This window comes from Zingiber officinale, chromosome 7B (genome assembly GCF_018446385.1).
Source record: "Zingiber officinale cultivar Zhangliang chromosome 7B, Zo_v1.1, whole genome shotgun sequence".
Lineage (NCBI taxonomy): Eukaryota > Viridiplantae > Streptophyta > Magnoliopsida > Zingiberales > Zingiberaceae > Zingiber > Zingiber officinale.
In genome coordinates this window covers 77196885-77216854 of record NC_055999.1, presented here as the reverse complement: position 1 = coordinate 77216854, position 19970 = coordinate 77196885, and the positions used below count along the sequence as shown (strand labels likewise).

Sequence of the window (19970 nt, the reverse complement as noted above, 5' to 3'; positions counted from 1 at the left end):
AGGTCGTGGATTCGAATGGTAAAATGTGAGTTCATTCGTTTGGGCAAATTTTATCTTGATCGGTTCAACATTCAACGCTTATAGATTGTGTTCACACATGAGTTAATTTGATTAAGTGCAATTCAAGTTTTGGATTGGCACTCATGTATCGACGCGTGAGAGAGAGCTTTTTCTCATATTTTTATCTACAATGCTACAATATAAACAAATAATAGAGACATGAGACTCAATATGAGATTAAAAACTCATTTACAGTGAAGCATTCTTCATCCACTCTATCTATTTTTCATTCCCATTTCTAACCAACAATGTAACATTGGCCTTTGGGACAAACTAACTTCTTGTTCGAGCTAAAATCAAATTTCCCACGTGTTCCTTGTACTCTTTGTTATTGCTGGCTTTGTTTGATCGTCCACTTTAGTGTAGTGTATCTGAGTACATGATGTTACATTTCAAAAATCAACAATATTGGTATTAATTTTTAAAAATATAAAATAATAAATATATAATAAAATTAAACAAAAGCTCTTGTGTGACTCAGGCACACTCGAACAAAATATTGTCATAGATTTGAATACAAATCAAATATTATTTGAATCGAATAGGCTTCAACCAGCTCAGATTTGTTTTGCACCTCTAGTTAGGTCGAATATCATACTACCAAATGAATATCGGTTGGTAGGAAGTAGGCCTCGCACATGTCTCAGGAACATGCCCAACTCAAGGCATAGGTCATTAAGGCCTATTCCTAGGGTCCCAATATTACTGGAGCCCATTGATTAAATAATTAAATAGACATTAAAAAAAATTAAATTAGATCATTAATATTAATTAATGATAGCATACACATTAATAAATATCATGGTAACTCATTAATTGCATCTTATCAATTAATTCATTATTCCTATTTATACCTTACATGTATTTTTATTTCATCATCATTAAAATTAGCTAAGATTTTATTTTATTTAATCTTATTTCCTCATTACACTTAGCCAAGATTTTATAGATTTTTTTTATCTAAACAACTTAAAGTAAAATGCTTCCTTAGAAATAAAATTTAAAATTAAAATTAATAAAATTTTATTTACATTCAACAATGTCTCAAAAAGATTAAGTAATTTAACAATGTTAAAAAAATTATCTAAATATTAACGAGAAAATTAAATTTTATATAAAAATAATATTTTGTTTTTAAAAAAATAAATCAAATTTTTTTTAAAACAATTATTCTTAATCTCAAATTCAAATGAAAAAAACTTGAGCAAAAAATTTAAAAATATATTAAAAAGTTATTATCATTATTATTATTATTATTATTATGATTATTGCCTAGGATTTGGGAGAATCTTGAGAGGGCCCTGCTCAGGAATCGGCAAGTTGGCGATAGATATGTCTGTAGACGAGGACAGGGACGCCGAGCTTGTGGCCGCAGTACTTGAGCCGGAGCAGAAGGGGCAAGGACGCAGGAGGTTGTAGAGGCAGGTGAACCTTGTCGCAGCGTAGGACATACCGTCGACGGCAAGCAGGATCACGATGACGACGAGGATAAATGGCAGAGCGTTGTCGCCACAAGCGATTCCAACACCCATGGCCGTTAATTTCGCTCAATCAGCTTAGGACCTCGGATCCAATGATGAGTTCTCGGTATCAAATTGGAGAAGAACCTGTTCAATCGATGGAATAAACCGCTGCAAAATGATTTGAATTCAAATAACGATCAAATACATTAAAATAGTAATTTGTCGGAAAAAACGTTGACTAGAATTTTTATATTTTACCCCAATAATAGTTTGCTTGTTCAAAATAACCTCATTGTTTCAAGTTTGTCAAAATATCCCACAAACTATTAATAATTTTGTTGTTTCAAATGTGCTCTTTGATATTTAGAATGAAGCTTTCACTGTTGGGTGTTTGACTTCCTCAACATTAAAGGTTATTGTGTTAGGATAAAATACTCTCATAATTTATCAATCTTTATCTAACCTAAGGGCCGACATATTGGGCTGCAGGACTGTCATCATTTTTTTACTCCAATAGAATGAAACTAACTTAAAGGATGTGAATGAAACTAACTTAAAGGAGTGATTCACATGAGTCCTCTACCGATTTAATCTTAATCATTTGTAAATTTATTAACGAGATTAAAAATTAGATGGTAAAAGATAACTTGCTCACTCCAGATGTCTCTCATCATTAGTCCTACAACGAGATGAAGGGAGTAAATCATGATGATCAAATAACCTCTCTAAATGAAAAGAATTTTATTTACCAAAAGATTATTTCTTAAGATTCGATCCCTATTCTTATATGACAATTTATCATCTAAGTACTAATTAGATTGTGTCGGTAGGAAAGATTAAAAACCCTCTAAGAGTATTGTATGAGAGGTTTTCTTCTTTTAGTTCTTTTCCTACAGTCGAGATAAAACCATGACTTTTAATACGCTATGGGTATTTTTTTAACAAATTTAAAATTATGTTCGAATTTCAAATTTGGCTAAGCTCGAAGGAGACGAATGAATTTTTCAAAAAAAAAAACAATATTAAACATCTACTAATTGAGATAATACTATAATAATAAGAGATCAAAGATCATAGAACACATGATCGTCTCAAAGCTATTAATGAATTGGAAGACCGAAAAATAAAGAAGAAGAAGAAAGTCTTAGTAGTCCTCCTTTTTCCTCACAGTTTTTTTGAAACCTTTTGTTACTTGATTATATCCCGACTAGACATCGACCTTGTTTTTTATTCACCGCTCGCCAAAGTTTGAGGTTGGTCATTGAAAAGGAATAATAACCAGATTGAATAATATTTTTAAATTAATATATTTTTTCTTATTAATATTACCTTCAAGTTTCTTTTGCTTTAAAATTTATGTAAAAACATATATAGTTCGTACAAAAATCAAATACTTGAAAATTTCTATACACAAAACTCCACTTTCTGTTTATCCTTTTATGAGTAAATCTTGAAGGACAGTCCGATGCATGTATTTCTGCAACTTGAATTAAGATGACATAGCAATAACTTGACCATTGCTTCCAAACTCCTCTTCTTAATAACTATTTGATAATTGCTCGAATTGTTTTAAGACCAAATTGCAACTGGCAGAACTTGTGAGACAAATAAAATTATATCTGATATATAGTGATGAATTGCAATGTTAGTATGTTTAAATGGTGACATGATTTTGCAAGTTCAGTAATATAACCAAAAAAGAAAAAGCATATTCAATAAGATATTAAAGGAAATATTTCATAATAAATCTAGAAGAAATGAAAAAGAGGAGAAAAATAACTAGAGGTGAATCTGACAAGAATTGAAGCTAAAAAGGAGTATTTTGAGGACTGAAAACTCATCACCTCGCTTTGCTCTGCTCTAATCACTCTGGTCGATGCTGCAATGCTCCTCTTCGCCAACAGTTTTGATTCATGGCGTTACTGCTGGATCTACAATTACTATCATTTCATGCCAGAAGCATTGGCTTTACTAAAGGCTGGAAGAATGATGAAGAACATAAGTAGTGAATTTCAGATGATACTGATACCTAGAGATTCCAGTACTACAGATCAGCAGTAAACTACAATTAGCAGGCTCAGCATAGATTATTAACACCAGTATTTGGTAAAATAACATAATTTTCCGGCTCATATCCATTGGGGGAAAAAACTGTATATTTCATATTATTCAGCAACAAAAAGTAGCTGTTGCCAAGTCAATGGCTGTGTTAGAAACTAGAAAAAAATGTTGGATTTACATCAATGGTTAGGGGGGAAAATAGTTGGAAAAAAAAAACAGGTCTACGATATCGTCAAGAACCAAAGAATACGGACCATTAGACAAAGAGAAGAGTGCTAGCCTGCAGTTAATTATCCATGGATGTTGCATTGTCGGAAGTAAGGATTGCTATAGTCAAGGAATCTGGTCCAGTAACCTCTATATTTTGTAATGGCAGTATCTAACCATGGTTTCATGTTTCCGTCGTAATGGATCACTGCTGCCTTCTCAATCTCTGTCACTCCAACTCTCAAATCAGAACCGAGCCCAAAAACATGCCACCGTCTGTCCAAGGTCATAGTGTGGTTGTAGAAAAGCAACTGACCCAGTGGAAGACTTCCTGCATTCCACAGATGCTTACTCCCCTGCAGCGGAAATGTGATTAGGAACAGACGAGAGACAAATCTTAGATTTCTGTGATCACAACTGAAAAGTAATCAGGAGAACATGGAAAATGTATAAATTTAAGAACTCCATCTCATGGACCATGTCTACAATTTAATTGCCACCATGTCTACAATTTAATTATTAAAATATGATAGTGATTCATTTTTTTTAAAAAAAATAGGGTGATTAAGCATTAAGGCTCACCAGAAGTTTCTAGCATCTGAAAAAACAACAAATTGACTGAAATTACTGAGCAATTTACCTACTACACCACAACTTCAAGCAACAAAATACCTCGCACAGTTAGCAAAATAAACATTTTATCCAAGAATTTCAACTACAGAAGCCTGTGAAGTAACATATGACAAATAAAACTAAGAACTCCATCAAATTGACTGAAATTACAGGGAAATTTACCTACACCACAACTTCAAGCAACTAAATACTTCGCACAGTTATCAAAATAAACATTTTATCCAAGAATTTCAACTACAGAAGCCTCTGAAGTAACAAATGACAAATAAAACTAAGAACTCCATCAAACTGAATAGGCAGGTCTGAACTTCTGGCGACTATACTTATACATGCTAACAACAAAATCAAAGGAACCAAAATGATTCAGAAGACACAGAATTACTTACAATTTCATTCCATTTATGATAAGTTGCAGCCAGACCTCGTGTTCTCCACTCCTGCAGGTCAAATATATTCATGCCAAATGCCCATAAACATGCCTTGCCATCAAAACTATTAGCGAATGCTGGATTTGCAACATTCACAAGCATTTCCAATTTCTGTGATGTTACATTGTCCTTGCACATTTCCACTGCTCCATTTACATTACCTTTCATATCTAAATTCCACAGTTCTCGTAAATCTTTCTGCACCACTGTATCGTGGTCCAAAAGCAAAATCTTATTAAGGGAGGGGAAGACCTCTGGTAAGTAAAATCGAAGGTGATTGAGTGGAGAAGCATATCTTGGATCAGCTTTAGCTGACTGCCTGAACATTGAATTAAAGCCAGTAGGTAAGAATACAAAATCATCCAAACTCTGTATCTGAATAGTTGCCTTTCCAGGTGGATTCAACAAAAACCACATTAGCATTGCTGGAAAATTGAAGGAATCAGTTACCACATGAAAGACAATTTTCTCAGGCTCCTGAAAAAGAACCAGAAGTAAAAAACTTGAAGAAAAAGCATTTGAAATGCATAAACAATTAGTCTGCTCGACATATAAATCCTTCATCTTCAATGGATAGATGACAGGCAATTAAATATTGTTTGGCCACTTATACAAGATATGTAAAGCATCCCACATTCCTACCAAACATAAGAATCACCAACATGGCTAGTTGACAGAGAATCCATGCATTTTCCAATTAGAAATAATGGTCATCATGACACTAATTGATAGGAGAATATGAAAACCTATGTTGTCTTGGATGGAACTAGGAGGAAAGAGGAGAAGAAATAATTGGTTCTGAAATCAGTTGTTCCAATATACAGCTACCACATGTTCTTTTTGTTGATTTTTCATTGATTATCCTGTAAAGTATAAGGCACGGCTAACAAAATGATAGGATGGTAAATAGGAAACACTTGTGTCTACTCAAATGGTAGAAGGAAAGCGGTGGTTATCACACAGTTTATAGTTTATACAAACAAGTGAGACGTAAGCATGCTAAAAACGAGATTGCATCAGTTGAATCCTGCATGCGCATCAACTTTAACAGCTTCATAGTACGAATTCTAACCATTAACACAAGTGACCTGGGTATTACAAACAATATGGTTATGTATAGATAAGGTCCATCTAATTGGTCCCAAATAGTTAGGACAACTTATTATTCTTGTTTTACAATATCAATAGCAACAATATATCACAAAGATAAAGGCCATAGACAATGGCATCAAAAACTTCTTCAAATAAATTTCTAGGATAGCCGAAGCAGTGCAAGTAATACTCTTAGTTTCTCAAGAATGTTATGTCAGAAAACACGACACCAATAAGCATAAACAACATATGTAATTCTTACCAGTGATGAATTTACTGTTGACTTCACAACCACCAAACATGCCAGCACATTATCAGAGAAAATAGCATAATGATAAAGATCTGGATTATCAAAATTATGACTGTTGGGCAATTTTCGCAAATCGGGGTGCAATGCGAAATATTCAGTAGTGAGACGCATAGATAGGCAGTGAAAACCCCTTGGGAAGGTCCTGCCAGTAAGACGAACAAGATATGAAGCTTGGTTCTGTTGAGCCCTGAGTTGTTCTTCAGCATTGAATAATTGGGCACGTAATTTTGATGCCATTGCGGAGCACTCCGGATGAGATTTTCTGGCTTTTGACAAAGTTGCTTCCATGTTTTTCATTTTCTGCAAGTCACTGAACAAGCTCTTTTCTCAATCAAAAAATAATGGGCAATTCTATGCATGAGAACACCCATTGGGCATACAAAAGTTGTTTGGCCATGGTAGTGATTTAAAAGATAAGATTGCACTCAATCAACTTTCTCTAATTTGCAATTTGCCAGAAAAATAAGGTACCTTGTAAATAAATCTGCATCTTTGTTGGAACGGCTAAGAACCCTATCTATCTCTTTAATCCTAAGCTTTAACTCTCGTAACAAGTGAAAGTTAGTATTTGAAGAAGAAAAGTGCACGTAAGCCTTTGCCATTACTAACTGGTCCTCCATTTCCCATATTTTGGCAGTTGATGGTCTAGAGGGGGACTTTCGAATGGTCAAAACACCAGTTTTTTTGTCAGAAGATTCCTGCTTCTTATCCTGTTTGAATATAAAAAGCATGAAACTAATGCAATGCTTTAAGGATAATAAAGTAAGTATTTTCGAGCTCTTCCAGGTATAGGTTACTTTCTTATCTTAAATTCTATTGTAAAATACCATCAAATAGACTAAATGAACAAACAACAACAGCTAGATAGCAGAAACAAAAGCGTACAAGTATTCCATGTAAAATGACCTCTCCACCAGCAGAATTTGGTACGTGATAAGGTTGATTGTCTCCATTCCCACTAAGCCTTGAGCTGGAGTCTGTGGTGCACAAGAAAACAAAGAGGAAGGAAATAAAACATTCATCAAATGAATCGGGCAGGAGATTAAACACAACAGTGCAATGTAGAAGCAAATAAAATACAAAAAAGGTAAATAACTGCCGTTGGTTGCTCCAGAAATTGTAACATTTTGATTGTATTTAATCTGAACATTCTTCAAATTATCATCTTTATAGATAACTCCTTTCAGCTGCGGGTCCTCACTAACTTCCTGAACCCCAAAAAAATTGTCACTAACCAACAGTAGGAGCGCCAGCTCAAATTAACAATAGAATTATCAATTAACCAGCACGCTAGATTGATTAATCAATTGATAGACTGAGAATGAGAAATAATGTTAACCCCTTTACCTGCTCCATCGAATTGAGTTGCATAGCATTAGAAGTACGCCCCTGCAATTTCGTACATGTCAAAAAAAAAAAAAAATTAAAAAAGGGACATACTTGGAGATAACAAAGAAATGAGAAGATCCAAATGAATTAACATACGGGGGAGAAACTATTCAGGATACCAGAGCTGATATTGAGAAAGTTCTTCTTTTCTGTACCGAAATAAATCACACAATTACCAACCAAGATCAACAGAATGCAAACGAGAATCCAGTGCGAGTTAAACAAATCAAAGCAGTGACGTATTAAAAAAAGTGAGACCATGGAAGGGGGAGTTATCGGCGGCGGGGACGCTGAAGAAGAGGACAAGCGGGGCGATGAACGAGACGACAAGGAAGGCGTAGATGACGACCTTACGCCATGGCCGGCGGAGCGCCACCATCTCGGACAGCAAACACGAGAACCTCTGCCCCAATTAAGCCCGAGCATTGAGCGAGATCGGCATCGGAGCTAGGGTTTAGGGATCCACCGGCAACTCGGCAACGGCAAATGATACAGCGATTCGAAACGAGAGAATGGAACGATCGTCGTTTTCTGCTTTTATAGATATATTTATTTATTTGTAAAATTGTCCTGATTCATTAATAAGGTTTGTATTTGTATTAAATTAAAACAGAGGGGGCCATTTTATATTTATTATCGTAAAAAGTTTTTTTTAAGGTATCAAAAGCACTCATTATAATTTTTTTATTTCCATACTATTATAATAATTAAATTGTAGAAACTACACTCATAACTCAGGGGCCGGCTCAAGCCTATTTGAAAGTTAGGCGAATTTTTTTTTTAAATATTTGACATTGTTTTAAAAAAAAAATTCTCACCTTTTTTCATTTAGATTTACATCGAAAATGATGATATACTTTTTTTAACAAATTAAATATTAATTTTTAAAAAATATTTTTATACAATTTAATTTTCTCACTTTTCAGATGTAAAATTAGTAATTAAATTTTTATATTCAAATTTTGATAACATAATTGAGAGAAATATAAATTTTATTATATTAAATAGAGTATTATTATTAGATATAATAATACATTTTAAGTAGATAATAAATTTATAATTCACTTAAATAAAAATAAGTGTATTTAAATGAAAGATGGAGATTACAACTCTTACAAGAAGGAACAAAATTGAGGAAATAAGAACAATAAAATATGATAACGATATAAAAAAAATGCTCTTATGATCAATTTATCATTATTGATGAAACACAAAAAATAAATAAATAAAAAATAATGTATAAAATGATAAAATTAAATACAATTCTTAGAAAATAAATATCATAATAAGATCAAATCAGTCATTATCATTTATCAAGAACTAACTGGAATCCTTTTTAGGCACAAAGCAAAAAAAAAAAATCATATTTTTCATTATCTAAATCATAACAATTGTAAATGGTAGAATGGAGACAAATGGGAAATCGAACAATTTATGACTGTAAATATATTTAAATAAAAGTTAAACTTAATGTCTATCAAGGAAGCGACATGATAGAGGTATCTAACTCATTATTGCTAAAAAAATAATAAAATCTTCCATTTTGATGAGACACAATATGGATGAATGTATGACCATTTGAATTTAATCAAGCAACAAGCATCGTAGAACTGACCGCATCAACGTGTTAGTGTTCGGTGCGGTTTCTCTTCTCCAATCTCAATGAGTAAGAGAAACACAGAGAGGGGGAGTTGGAAAAGGGGAAGAGAATAAACTTAAAAAAATTAGTATTTTTTATTTTGCATTGTATGGATAAGATAAAAAATTTCTAATTCATATTTTTATTGATCAAAAGAGAAAGCATCACTAACGAATGATAAATGTAACTAGAGTAAGTTATGATTGAGAGATATTGAAGACTAGTAGATTAGATTTTATAAAATAACATCCATAATTAAAAATAATTTTAATTTGTTAAAAAAAAGAGTTTCTTCATGACTCTATCCATTGGAACTCTAATGAGCTCTTTGTAAAATCCAAAGTTTTGATAGATTGAGATCATGTAAATATTTAATTACGTGGGCTCTATTCTTTTCCATTCTCTTAAAAAAAATATACATAAAAATATATTTAATATATTAAAAATAATGATCTCAATTTTTAAAAAAATTTAGAGAATAAGATGGTATAATTTTTTATCATGTGAACCCTATTTTTTCATTATCTTTAAAAAATATATAAAAATATATTTAATACATTAAAAATAATAGACCTCAATAAAAATTAGGGCTCTAGGCATAGGCCTTAATGGCCTATGTCTAAAGCCGGCCATGCCATAACTCCTCATAAGGAATTATAAGTGTAATGGTAAAAAATACAATAGATTCTTTAAGGAACAAAGGTTTAAATTTGACTGAGAACATATTACATCTAAAAAGTTTTAAAAATTTTATGAGGTTGAGCCATCAGTCAACACCCATCTTTATTATTATAAAAGATTTTTTTAAGGTATCAAAAGCATTGATTATAAATTTTTTATTTCAATATTAAAATAATAATTAAATTGTAGCAACTACACCTATAATTTCTAAGAATCAATTATAACCTCTGGGCTATGGATGAGTCTGGTGGTAAGAAACGAGATGGACTCCTTAAGTAATAAGTGTTCAAATTTCACTTAAGATACATTATGAAAGTGTTTGGTAGAGCTTTTACTAAGCTTTTCTTAGATTCTAGCTATATATAAGTACTTTTGAATATTTATGAATGTCAAATTCTATTTCAGCTTTTATAACTTTTACTCAAAAGCTAGAAGCAAGGGTTCATCTATGTCCTTAATAAATTTATCATTTTACATAATTATCATCATACTTTTGATCTAATTTCTCCCCTTGTTCACGCCACTTCCCAAATCATTTATAAAATTTCAATCAAATTTTATTATAAGTATTTATTTTTTAAATAATATTTATGGTATATAAAAATTATATTTAGATAATTAAACAGGATTAATTTATATAGTTTAAGGATATTATTATCATTTAATTAAAAATTAAGTTTGGAAGTAATTATTCATCAAATACTCAAACTTTATCTGTATTAGTTTTTGGCTTCAATTTCCAGACACTTCATATTTTAGTTTCTTATTAACTTCAAAATAATCTCTATAAGAATCACTTTTAAATAAACAAAAGCTCTCCCAAACACTTACTATATCTAGTGAGTTTGAAAACACTTATGATGTTAGATCGTTTGTCATAATCCATCTGCATTTTTCAATTTATCTTGATAGTTGGTGGGAAAAACTTTTGTGAGATTGGATCGATCACCTCCTTGATTAGTTGAATAATAATGAAGGAATTATAATTCAAATTTACTGTATAAAATAATAAATCATACCTTGTTGTGATAAAATTCGAAGGAGGAGAAAAAACGCTAGATGGAGGAATTCGTCTCTTAACGGCTGCGAGAAGTTTACAGTGACGAACGCTTCTTGACGATTCCACAAATCGAATCTCGTCACTTAATGATGTTCTTCTTCTCTCTTTTCTTTTTCTTCCCCTTCTCGATGAAAGACTTGGACGCCTTATATAATGGGAATATCAAGGGGTATATCAGTAAATTGCCTCATGAAAATATGGGCAACGTGTTGGTGTGGGAAGCATCCGACGATCGAACCTTAGTTTTGATAATGGCAAAAGGGATTCAAAGTTAAGTTTAATTGTTATCTAATATGCTTGAATGAGCTTTTAAGGAAAGTTCTAATTGCGGTTAGGCAGGTGGAAAACCCTAGGGGGTGGTAACCCTAGGTGAAAGAAAAATCCTAGGGGGTGGTAACCCTAGGTCCTAGAGGGTCGTAACCCTATGTGGAGGAGAAATCCTAAGGGGGGAGGGGGTAACCTTAGGTCCTAGGGATAGATAATCCTAGGTGGAGAAAAACCCTAAGGGGTGGTAACCCTAGGTCCTAGGGGGTGGTAACCTTAGGTCCTAGGGGGTGGTAATCCTAGGTGAAAAGTCCAGTTGGTCCGGAGGACCGGACTGACATCAGGTATGATCTCCTGAGTGGAGTAGGTGAGGACACGTTCCCCGGAAGAGGGAACAGTAGGCGTCGGTTCGACCTAGGGTTTCTGATTGGAAATCCGAAGTCAGAACGGGACAGTCCGGAGACTGTCAGATACTTCATTTACTGTATTTATATCGTGCTAACCTTTGTCTTGCAGGATATGTGTTTGTTTTTGGGACTAACATGTCTTACAGGGTCAAAAGAACAAGGTTTTGTTGGTGCGGTTAGCACTAACGATTTAACCCAGGTTTTGATGAATGACAAATAGGTTAAGTTAGTTTTGTTGTTGTCTGACACTTTGATCGAGTGTGCAGGAGAAGTCCAGACAGGTCGACGGGCTGACCGGATGTCTGGTAAGAAGTCCAAGCGGGTCGACGGGTTGACCGGACGCTTGGCGAGAAGTCCAGCTAGGTCGACGGGCTGACCGGATAGCTGGCGAGAAGTCCAAGCGGGTCGACGGGCTGACCGGACGCTTGGCAAGAAGTCCAGACGGGTCGACGGGCTGACCGGACGTCTGGCAGGTAAGTGAGGTAAGTCACTGGAGGGGAGTGACTGTGAGGACGCGTTCCCAGGAAGGGGACATTAGGCGTCGATCCGGCTTAGATCCATTTCGGATGTCTAAGTCGAGATCGTGACTAGATTCCGGTCTCGGAAAGACGGAATCTAAGTCATACTCTTTTTATTTATCTGTTGAACTTTAACTGTGCTGACAATCTGTTTTACAGGATATACATTTGCCTCGGACTAACTTTGTTTTGCAGGAAAAGGGAGTTTTCTGGAACAAGGTAGTCCGGGCGCCCGGAGGTCCGGGCGCCCGGAAGGCGAATTCTATCCAGCCAAGTCGTCGCCACGTGAAGCATCTCGATTTGAGCAGTTACGTTACATTCCAGGCGCCCGAAAGGAATCCAGGCGCCCGGAACAGCATATAAAAGAAGCCCCAGACAGGAGCTTCAGAACAATCAATCAAGCTGAGAACTCTTCTACTGCTGGTCTTGCTGCTCGACGCTCAGTGCGACGCTAACAAAGCTCCGACACTACGCTCCGTTCTTTTCCCTTTTTTGTCGGTATTTGTTTTTCAGTTTCATTAGCATTCCCTGTACGGTTCTTTTGTAATTATTATTCCGAATTGCTAGTGATTGCCCAACGAAAGTGGTCAAGGACCACGTGCCTTCGAGTAGGAGTCGTCACAGGCTCCGAACGAAGTAAAAAACAACTGTGTCTATTTTACTTTTCCGCTGCGTATTTATACTCTTGTTTTTCGAATCGATATTCACCCCCCTCTATCGAATCTAACGGTCCTACAAGTGGTATCAGAGCAGGTACCGCTCTGATTTGGTGCAACCACCAATCAGACAGGGGGTGAATTTTCTTTTTTTATATTAATTTTAAAACTGGTGTTTCGTTAACTTAATCAATTTATATTAGTGCAACACGAATCTAGATTTATTTTTCCTATTTTTCTCTTCCCGCACTACTAATCCAAGACCAAGTCTTGGGATATTTTTTTTGGTTATTTACCTGTGCACAGAATGTCTCAACAAGAAGGATTCAGCACAGTACGACCTCCACTCTTCAACGGGGACGACTTTCCATACTGGAAGAAGCGCATGGAGGTCTACCTCAAAACCGACTTTGACCAGTGGATGTGCATTACGAGACCCTACAAAATTCTAGTGGACAATGCCGGGAATCTAGTGGATCCTGAAGACTGGACAGCAGATCTCAAGAAAAAAGCATCAACAGAAAATAAAGCGATCAACACTCTACAGTGCGGATTGACAAGAGAAGAACTGAACAGAGTCGGTCCACACAAAAATGCTAAAGAGCTATGGGACAAGCTGATCGAACTGCACGAGGGAACGAGCAACGCTAAGGTAACAAAACGAGACCTGCTTCTAAATAAGATTTTTAATATAAAAATGCAGGAAGGAGAAACAGCGAATCAACTACACGCGAGGATCAAGGACATCCTCAACGGGCTTCATGCGATAGGCCACCAAATGGAGAACAGAGACTTAATAAGGTACGCATTAAACGCCTTTCCACGTAATAGTTTGTGGGCATCAATAGTGGATGCCTACAAAATTTCTAAGGATCTTTCTAACTTAAAATTAGATGAGTTTTTCTGTGAATTAGAATTACACGAACAAACTAATGCTGGAGTCGAGAAAGGTATAGCTCTATTTGCAGGTTCCTCCAAAGAAAAGAAAAGCAAGCCTGAATTTGAAGAAGAATCTGACCAAGACTCCGAAGACGAAGAACACCTGGTGAACTTGGTAAGAAAAATGTTCACCAGGAGAAAGAGGAGCTTCAGCAAAAAGGACCTTCAAAAGATCAGCTCTCCCTCAGAACAAAAGAACGTGACTTGCTACGGTTGCAACAAAAAGGGACATTACAAGAACGAATGTCCAAAACTGAAGTTCGACAAACCAAAGCCAACAAAAAAGAAAGCACTCAAAGCAACGTGGGACGACTCCTCGGACGAATCGGAGGAAGAAGAGCAGAAACATCAGAGCCACCTCGCACTGATGGCCCGCAAAGCCGAAACTGAAAATGAGTCGGAAGATGAAGACGGGTCCGAACCCGAAACAAGCCACGAGTCCGTACTCGTTTCCGAAGGCTCGAATGAGGTATATTTTAATTTAAACAAAAAATTTTTTAGAATCATTTCTTGTTTAAATAGTAAATTAACCAAAGTAGAAAATGAGAACAAATTACTTCTTGAGGAAAATCAGAACCTCAAGGAACAATTAAAAAATTCGAATCCAACTCAAGATCTAACACTTGAGGAGGAGAATTTATCATTAAAAAATGAAATAAACAATTTAAAGGAGATGTTAGAAAAATTCACAACAAGATCAAAAAATTTAGACCTAATCCTAAATAATCAAAAAGCATGTTATAATAAAACCGGACTAGGATATAAGTCGAATTCAAATAAAACCTTCAAATCATTAATAACCCAATACAAGTCAACCAATCTAGCTTGGGTTCCGAAAGCGTGTCTGACCACGCAAGTAGGACTTAATCAATATTATATACCTAAAGAAAAAATACATTATATAAAAGTGTATAAACCAAACCAAAATCCAAAATACAAACCTAAATCAAATTCAAAATCTAAACAGTTTAAAAATCAACAAAATTATCACCAAGTTAACTATAACTATAAAAAGAATCGACACAAGCCTAAAACCAAAATCTAAATTAATGGCCAATAATTCAGGGGGAGGCTCCAGAATAGCTGGCACCTCCAAAACTAACCTACCCGACAGGGTAACCCAAAACAAACTAACCCGGCAGGGTAATTAGGATTAGTTAAAAAGAGACCAAGTTTAACTTGAATCATGGTACTGGTGAAATTTTTGGATGATAGTACGTTAGGGAAGCTTGGGCATCGCATGTCTAGAAAGATATGGCTTCGATCTGGTGCATTTGGCCAAGTGGAACTGACCGAAGCTATCCTTAAATGAATCCTAACTAGTTAGACCAAGATTTAGTTCTAAGTTCCGTGGATAGGACTATTCGGAAAACCTCGAAAGGTTGGTTACTTCTAATGATGTCCATGTGACTCACCAAGCTTAGAAGTTTATCCTAAGAATGCCTATTTGTGGAAACCAAAACTAAATCTGAATCTAACACACGTTAAACCAAAACTCCATAATTAAAAATCCAATTTCATCTCACAAAATCATAGGATTCCCTGATTGAAAATATAGATCGGGTGAGATGAATAAGGTTTCAAAATTTTAATTTTAAAAATTAATTTCAAAATTTTAATTTTAAAACTTAAAAATTAATTTCAAAATTTTAATTTTAAAACTTAAAAATTAATTTCAAAATTTTAATTTTAAACTTAAAAAAAAAAAAAATTTAATTTCAAAATTTTAATTTTAAACTTAAAAATTATTTTCAAAATTTTAATTTTAAACTTTAAAAAAAAAAAAAATTAATTTCAAAATTTTAATTTTAAACTTAAAAATTAATTTCAAAATTTTAATTTTAAAACTTAAAAATTAATTTTAAAACTTAAAAATTAATTTCAAAATTTTAATTTTAAACTTAAAAATTAATTTCAAAATTTTAATTTTAAACTTAAAAATTAATTTCAAAATTTTAATTTTAAACTTAAAAATTAATTTCAAAATTTTAATTTTAAAACTTAAAAATTAATTTCAAAATTTTAATTTTAAAACTTAAAAATTAATTTCAAAATTTTAATTTTAAACTTAAAAATTATTTTCAAAATTTTAATTTTAAAACTTAAAAATTATTTTCAAAATTTTAATTTTAAACTTAAAAATTAATTTCAAAATTCTAATTTTAAACTTAAAAATTAATTTCAAAATTTTAATTTTAAACTTAAAAATTAATTTCAAAATTTAAATTTTAACTTAAAAATTAATTTCAAAATTTTTAACTTAAAAAATTATTTTCAAGATTTTTAAACTTAAAAATTTTTTTTCAAAACTTTAAACTTAAAGCTAATTTTAAACTTAAATAATGCATGCTCAAAAGACTAACTTTAAATCCTACTTACTGTAGGAAACCAAGTGGATTTTGGACAGTGGTTGCTCCAAACATATGACTGGAGATCACACCAAGTTCACTCAACTCACTTACAAAAGCCTAGGAACAATTGCCTTTGGAAACAACGGCAAACTCAAGGTAATTGGTATAGGTAATATTGAGTTAAAATTAGACTTTATAATTACAAATGTCTTACTTGTTGAAAACTTTAAATATAATCTTCTAAGTATAAGTCAATTGTGTGATACTAGGTATAAGGTCAAATTTCTATCTACAGAATGTTTAATCAAACATCTAGATAATCCTACCATAAGCCTAAAAGGTTTTAGAAAAGACAACATCTATGTCATCAACTTAACCATTTCTTCCATTAAGTGTTATTTAACACAAAAAGAACTTGGTTATGGCATAGGAGGATGTCTCACACCAACTTTAGAAATATAAGTAAACTAAATGAACTTGTAAAAGGCTTACCAAAGTTACCTAACTTAGATTCAACCATATGTAATGCTTGTCAACAAGGCAAACAAACTAAATCAACCCACAAACAAACAAATCAACCACAAACTAACTCAATCTTAGAACTTCTACATTTAGACCTGTTTGACTCCCATGGAGTCAAATCCATAAATGGAAACTTATATTGTTTAGTAATTATAGACGATTATTCTAGGTTTACTTGGGTAAAATTCTTAAAACATAAAGATGAAACTTTTGAAATTTTTACAAATTTTTGCAAACAGATTGAAAACGAAAAAGATATTAAAATTAAAAGAATTAGGAGTGACAATGGGGGAGAGTTTAAAAATCACAACTTTAACAGTTTTTGTCTAGAAAATGGTTACCATCATGAGTTCTTATGTCCTAAAACCCCCCAACAAAATGGAATTGTAGAAAGAAAAAATAGAACCTTACTTGAAGCTTCTTGGACAATGTTAAATGAGTATAACCTACCTAAATACTTTTGGGCAGAAGCCGTTAGTACAGCCTGCTATGTACAAAACTCATAACAAAACCTTCTTCGAAATGTTCTATAATAAACAACCAAACATAAAATACTTTAAGGTATTTGGGTGCCCAGTTTTTATCTTAAATACAAGAGAACACTTAGGAAAATTCACCTCTAAAATTGAAAATGGAATTTTTTTAGGATATTCCTTAAATAGTAGAGGCTACAGAATTTATAATAAGGTTACCTTAAAAATTGAAGAAACTACTAATGTAAAATTTAAAGAAACTACACAAGATATAGAACCTACACAACCAACTGAGTTTGTTCCAGAAACCAACCAAACTCTAAGTCATGAAGACGAGGAACAACATCAAGAGAATCAACCTCCTAAAACAATAAGGGTAAACCCAAACCATCCAACTAATCAAATAATTGGTGACCCAGACTTAAGAGTTCAAACCAGATCATCTTTTAGAAACCTAAGTCAAATTTCATTAATTTCAAAAATTGAACCCAAAACTGTGGAAGAATCCCTACTAGACCCAGATTGGATTATAGCTATGCAAGAAGAACTAGCCCAATTTGAGCGTAATGAGGTCTGGGACCTAGTCCCACCACCTAAGAATAAGAAAATAATAGAAACAAAATGGGTATTCAGAAACAAACTAAGTGAAACTGGGGAAATTACTAGAAATAAGGCTAGGCTGGTTGCCAAAGGATTTAGTCAAGTTGAAGGACTTGACTATGATGAAACATATGCCCCAGTAGCCAGATTAGAATCCATTAGAATGTTACTAAGTTATGCAGCCCATAAGGGATTCAAACTATACCAAATGGATGTTAAGTCTGCCTTTCTTAATGGACTAATCAAAGAAGAAGTTTATGTAGGTCAGTCTCTTGGGTTTGAAAGTCTAGAACACCCTGATTATGTGTTTAAATTAAAGAAAGCCCTATATGGACTTAAACAAGCACCCAGGGCGTGTTATGAGAGGCTAACATCTTACCTAACATCTAAAGGATTCAAACAAGGTCAAATTGACCCAACCTTGTTTGTTAAATCATTAAATACAAACATATTTATTGCACAAATATACGTGGATGACATAATATTTGGCTCAACAAATTCAGAATTTTTAGAAGAATTTATTAATCTAATGGAAAAAGAATTTGAAATGAGCTTAGTGGGAAAACTAACTTATTTCTTAGGATTACAAATCAAACAGACAAATGAAGGAAACTATATTTCTCAACATAAATACACCAAAGAATTACTTAAAAAATTCGGAATGGAAAATACAAAAGAAATAAAAACCCCGATGGCAGTAAACACAATCTTAGATAGTGACCCAAATGGAAAACCAATTGATTTAAAACATTATAGAAGTGCAATAGGTAGCCTACTGTACTTAACTGCAAGCCGACCTAATATTTTATTTACAGTTAGTATGTGTGCTAGATACCAAACTTGTGCTAAGGAATCCCATTTGACACAGGTTAAAAGAATTTTTAGATATCTTAAAGGAACAACAAATGTAGGAATCTGGTATCCTAGGACAAATAATTTTGAACTAATAGGATATTCTGACTCAGATTATGCTGGATGCAAACTAGACCGCAAAAGCACAAGTGGTGGATGCCAATTATTAGGTTCATCACTTGTTAGCTGGTTTAGTAGAAAGCAACATTGTGTTGCTCTGTCTACAACTGAGTCAGAATACATAGCTATAGGCGAATGTGTTGCACAATTATTATGGATGATGCATACTCTAAAAGATTTCAACTTAAATATCACAAATGTAAAAGTCTTAATTGATAATATAAGTTCAATTAACTTAACCAAGAATCTTGTGCATCATTCAAGAACCAAACATATTGAAATTAGACACCACTTCATCAGGGATCATGTTACTAAAGGCGATATTGAACTCAAGTACATTGAGTCCAAATCAAATTTAGCTGACATTTTCACAAAACCACTCCCTGAAAGTGAATTTAGCAACTTACGACGAAAATTAGGGATGTGCTCAATAGACTAGGATCTTTCAAAAATACTTTCAAAATAGGTTTTATCAAATTATAGGTTAAACTTGTTTGTTTTCAAAACTTTCCATTTTTAGATTTCAAAAACAGTTTTGGCCTTAGACTAGTTTTTTAATCCTTAGAAAGCATGTACCCATAGGACTAGTTTTTGAGCATCTCACCAACACCTTAGGTTTACCTTGCTTGTGTTTGACAAACATAGAAAGGGGTGAGATGCATAGGCCAACTGTCTGGACTTAAGATGCTTATTTCAGTGCATCAGCATAAGTCTGGACGTTAAATACAAGTCAGATATTAATCAGATTAAAGTTCATTAGTCAAGTCAAACACTGACTGGTTATAATTAACTTAATCTGACTAACCAAGTGAAAGCTACTATCTTCTGATAGTTAGTTAGTACCTAATTAGTTAGACAGCTGGTTAAAGATAAGTGTCAAGTTCAGGGGGAGAAATTAATGTATGTTTGAAAAATGTTTTTTTACATCTATGTTAAAACTAACTTATTTTAAAATACCAGTTTTCAAAAAGTTAAATTTAACTAAGTTTAAATCCCACCTAATTTTTAAACCTGATTTTAAAAGTTGAATATTGCAAATTTAAACTTATTCAGTTTTGTAACATATGCTTGAAAATTCAACTTTCAAACTTAGCTTTTATCAAATTAGCCTTAAAACTTTTAGTTTGGCAAAAATTTTACTTCTTGAAAAATTATTCTTACTTGCTCAATTTTTTTGAAAAATTGAAGTTGAAAATTTACCTTGTTGAAACGTAAATGTTATTTAAACATGCAAAGTAAATTTGA

At 33.3% G+C, this 19970-nt stretch overlaps 1 protein-coding gene across 4 annotated transcripts; it reads right to left on the bottom strand.

Moving 5' to 3' along the window:
* Positions 1-3212: 3212 nt before the first annotated feature.
* Positions 3213-8164, bottom strand: LOC122006057 (probable galacturonosyltransferase 6). 4 transcript variants are annotated; one of them, XM_042561386.1, is made up of 10 exons: positions 7902-8164; positions 7740-7792; positions 7602-7643; positions 7351-7462; positions 7140-7231; positions 6726-6964; positions 6207-6564; positions 4811-5329; positions 3839-4147; positions 3213-3501 (listed from the first exon to the last, which is right to left on the bottom strand). In XM_042561386.1, the coding sequence occupies exons 1-9, from the start codon at positions 8020-8022 to the stop codon at positions 3875-3877; spliced, it is 1809 nt and encodes a 602-aa protein (XP_042417320.1). In that variant the 5' UTR covers positions 8023-8164; the 3' UTR covers positions 3213-3501; positions 3839-3874. The 4 variants fall into 4 exon arrangements, with proteins under 4 accessions (XP_042417320.1, XP_042417319.1, XP_042417322.1 ...); XM_042561385.1 differs by having other exon boundaries at positions 3865-4147; XM_042561388.1 differs by lacking the exon at positions 3213-3501 and having other exon boundaries at positions 3521-4147; positions 7161-7231.
* Positions 8165-19970: the final 11806 nt, after the last annotated feature.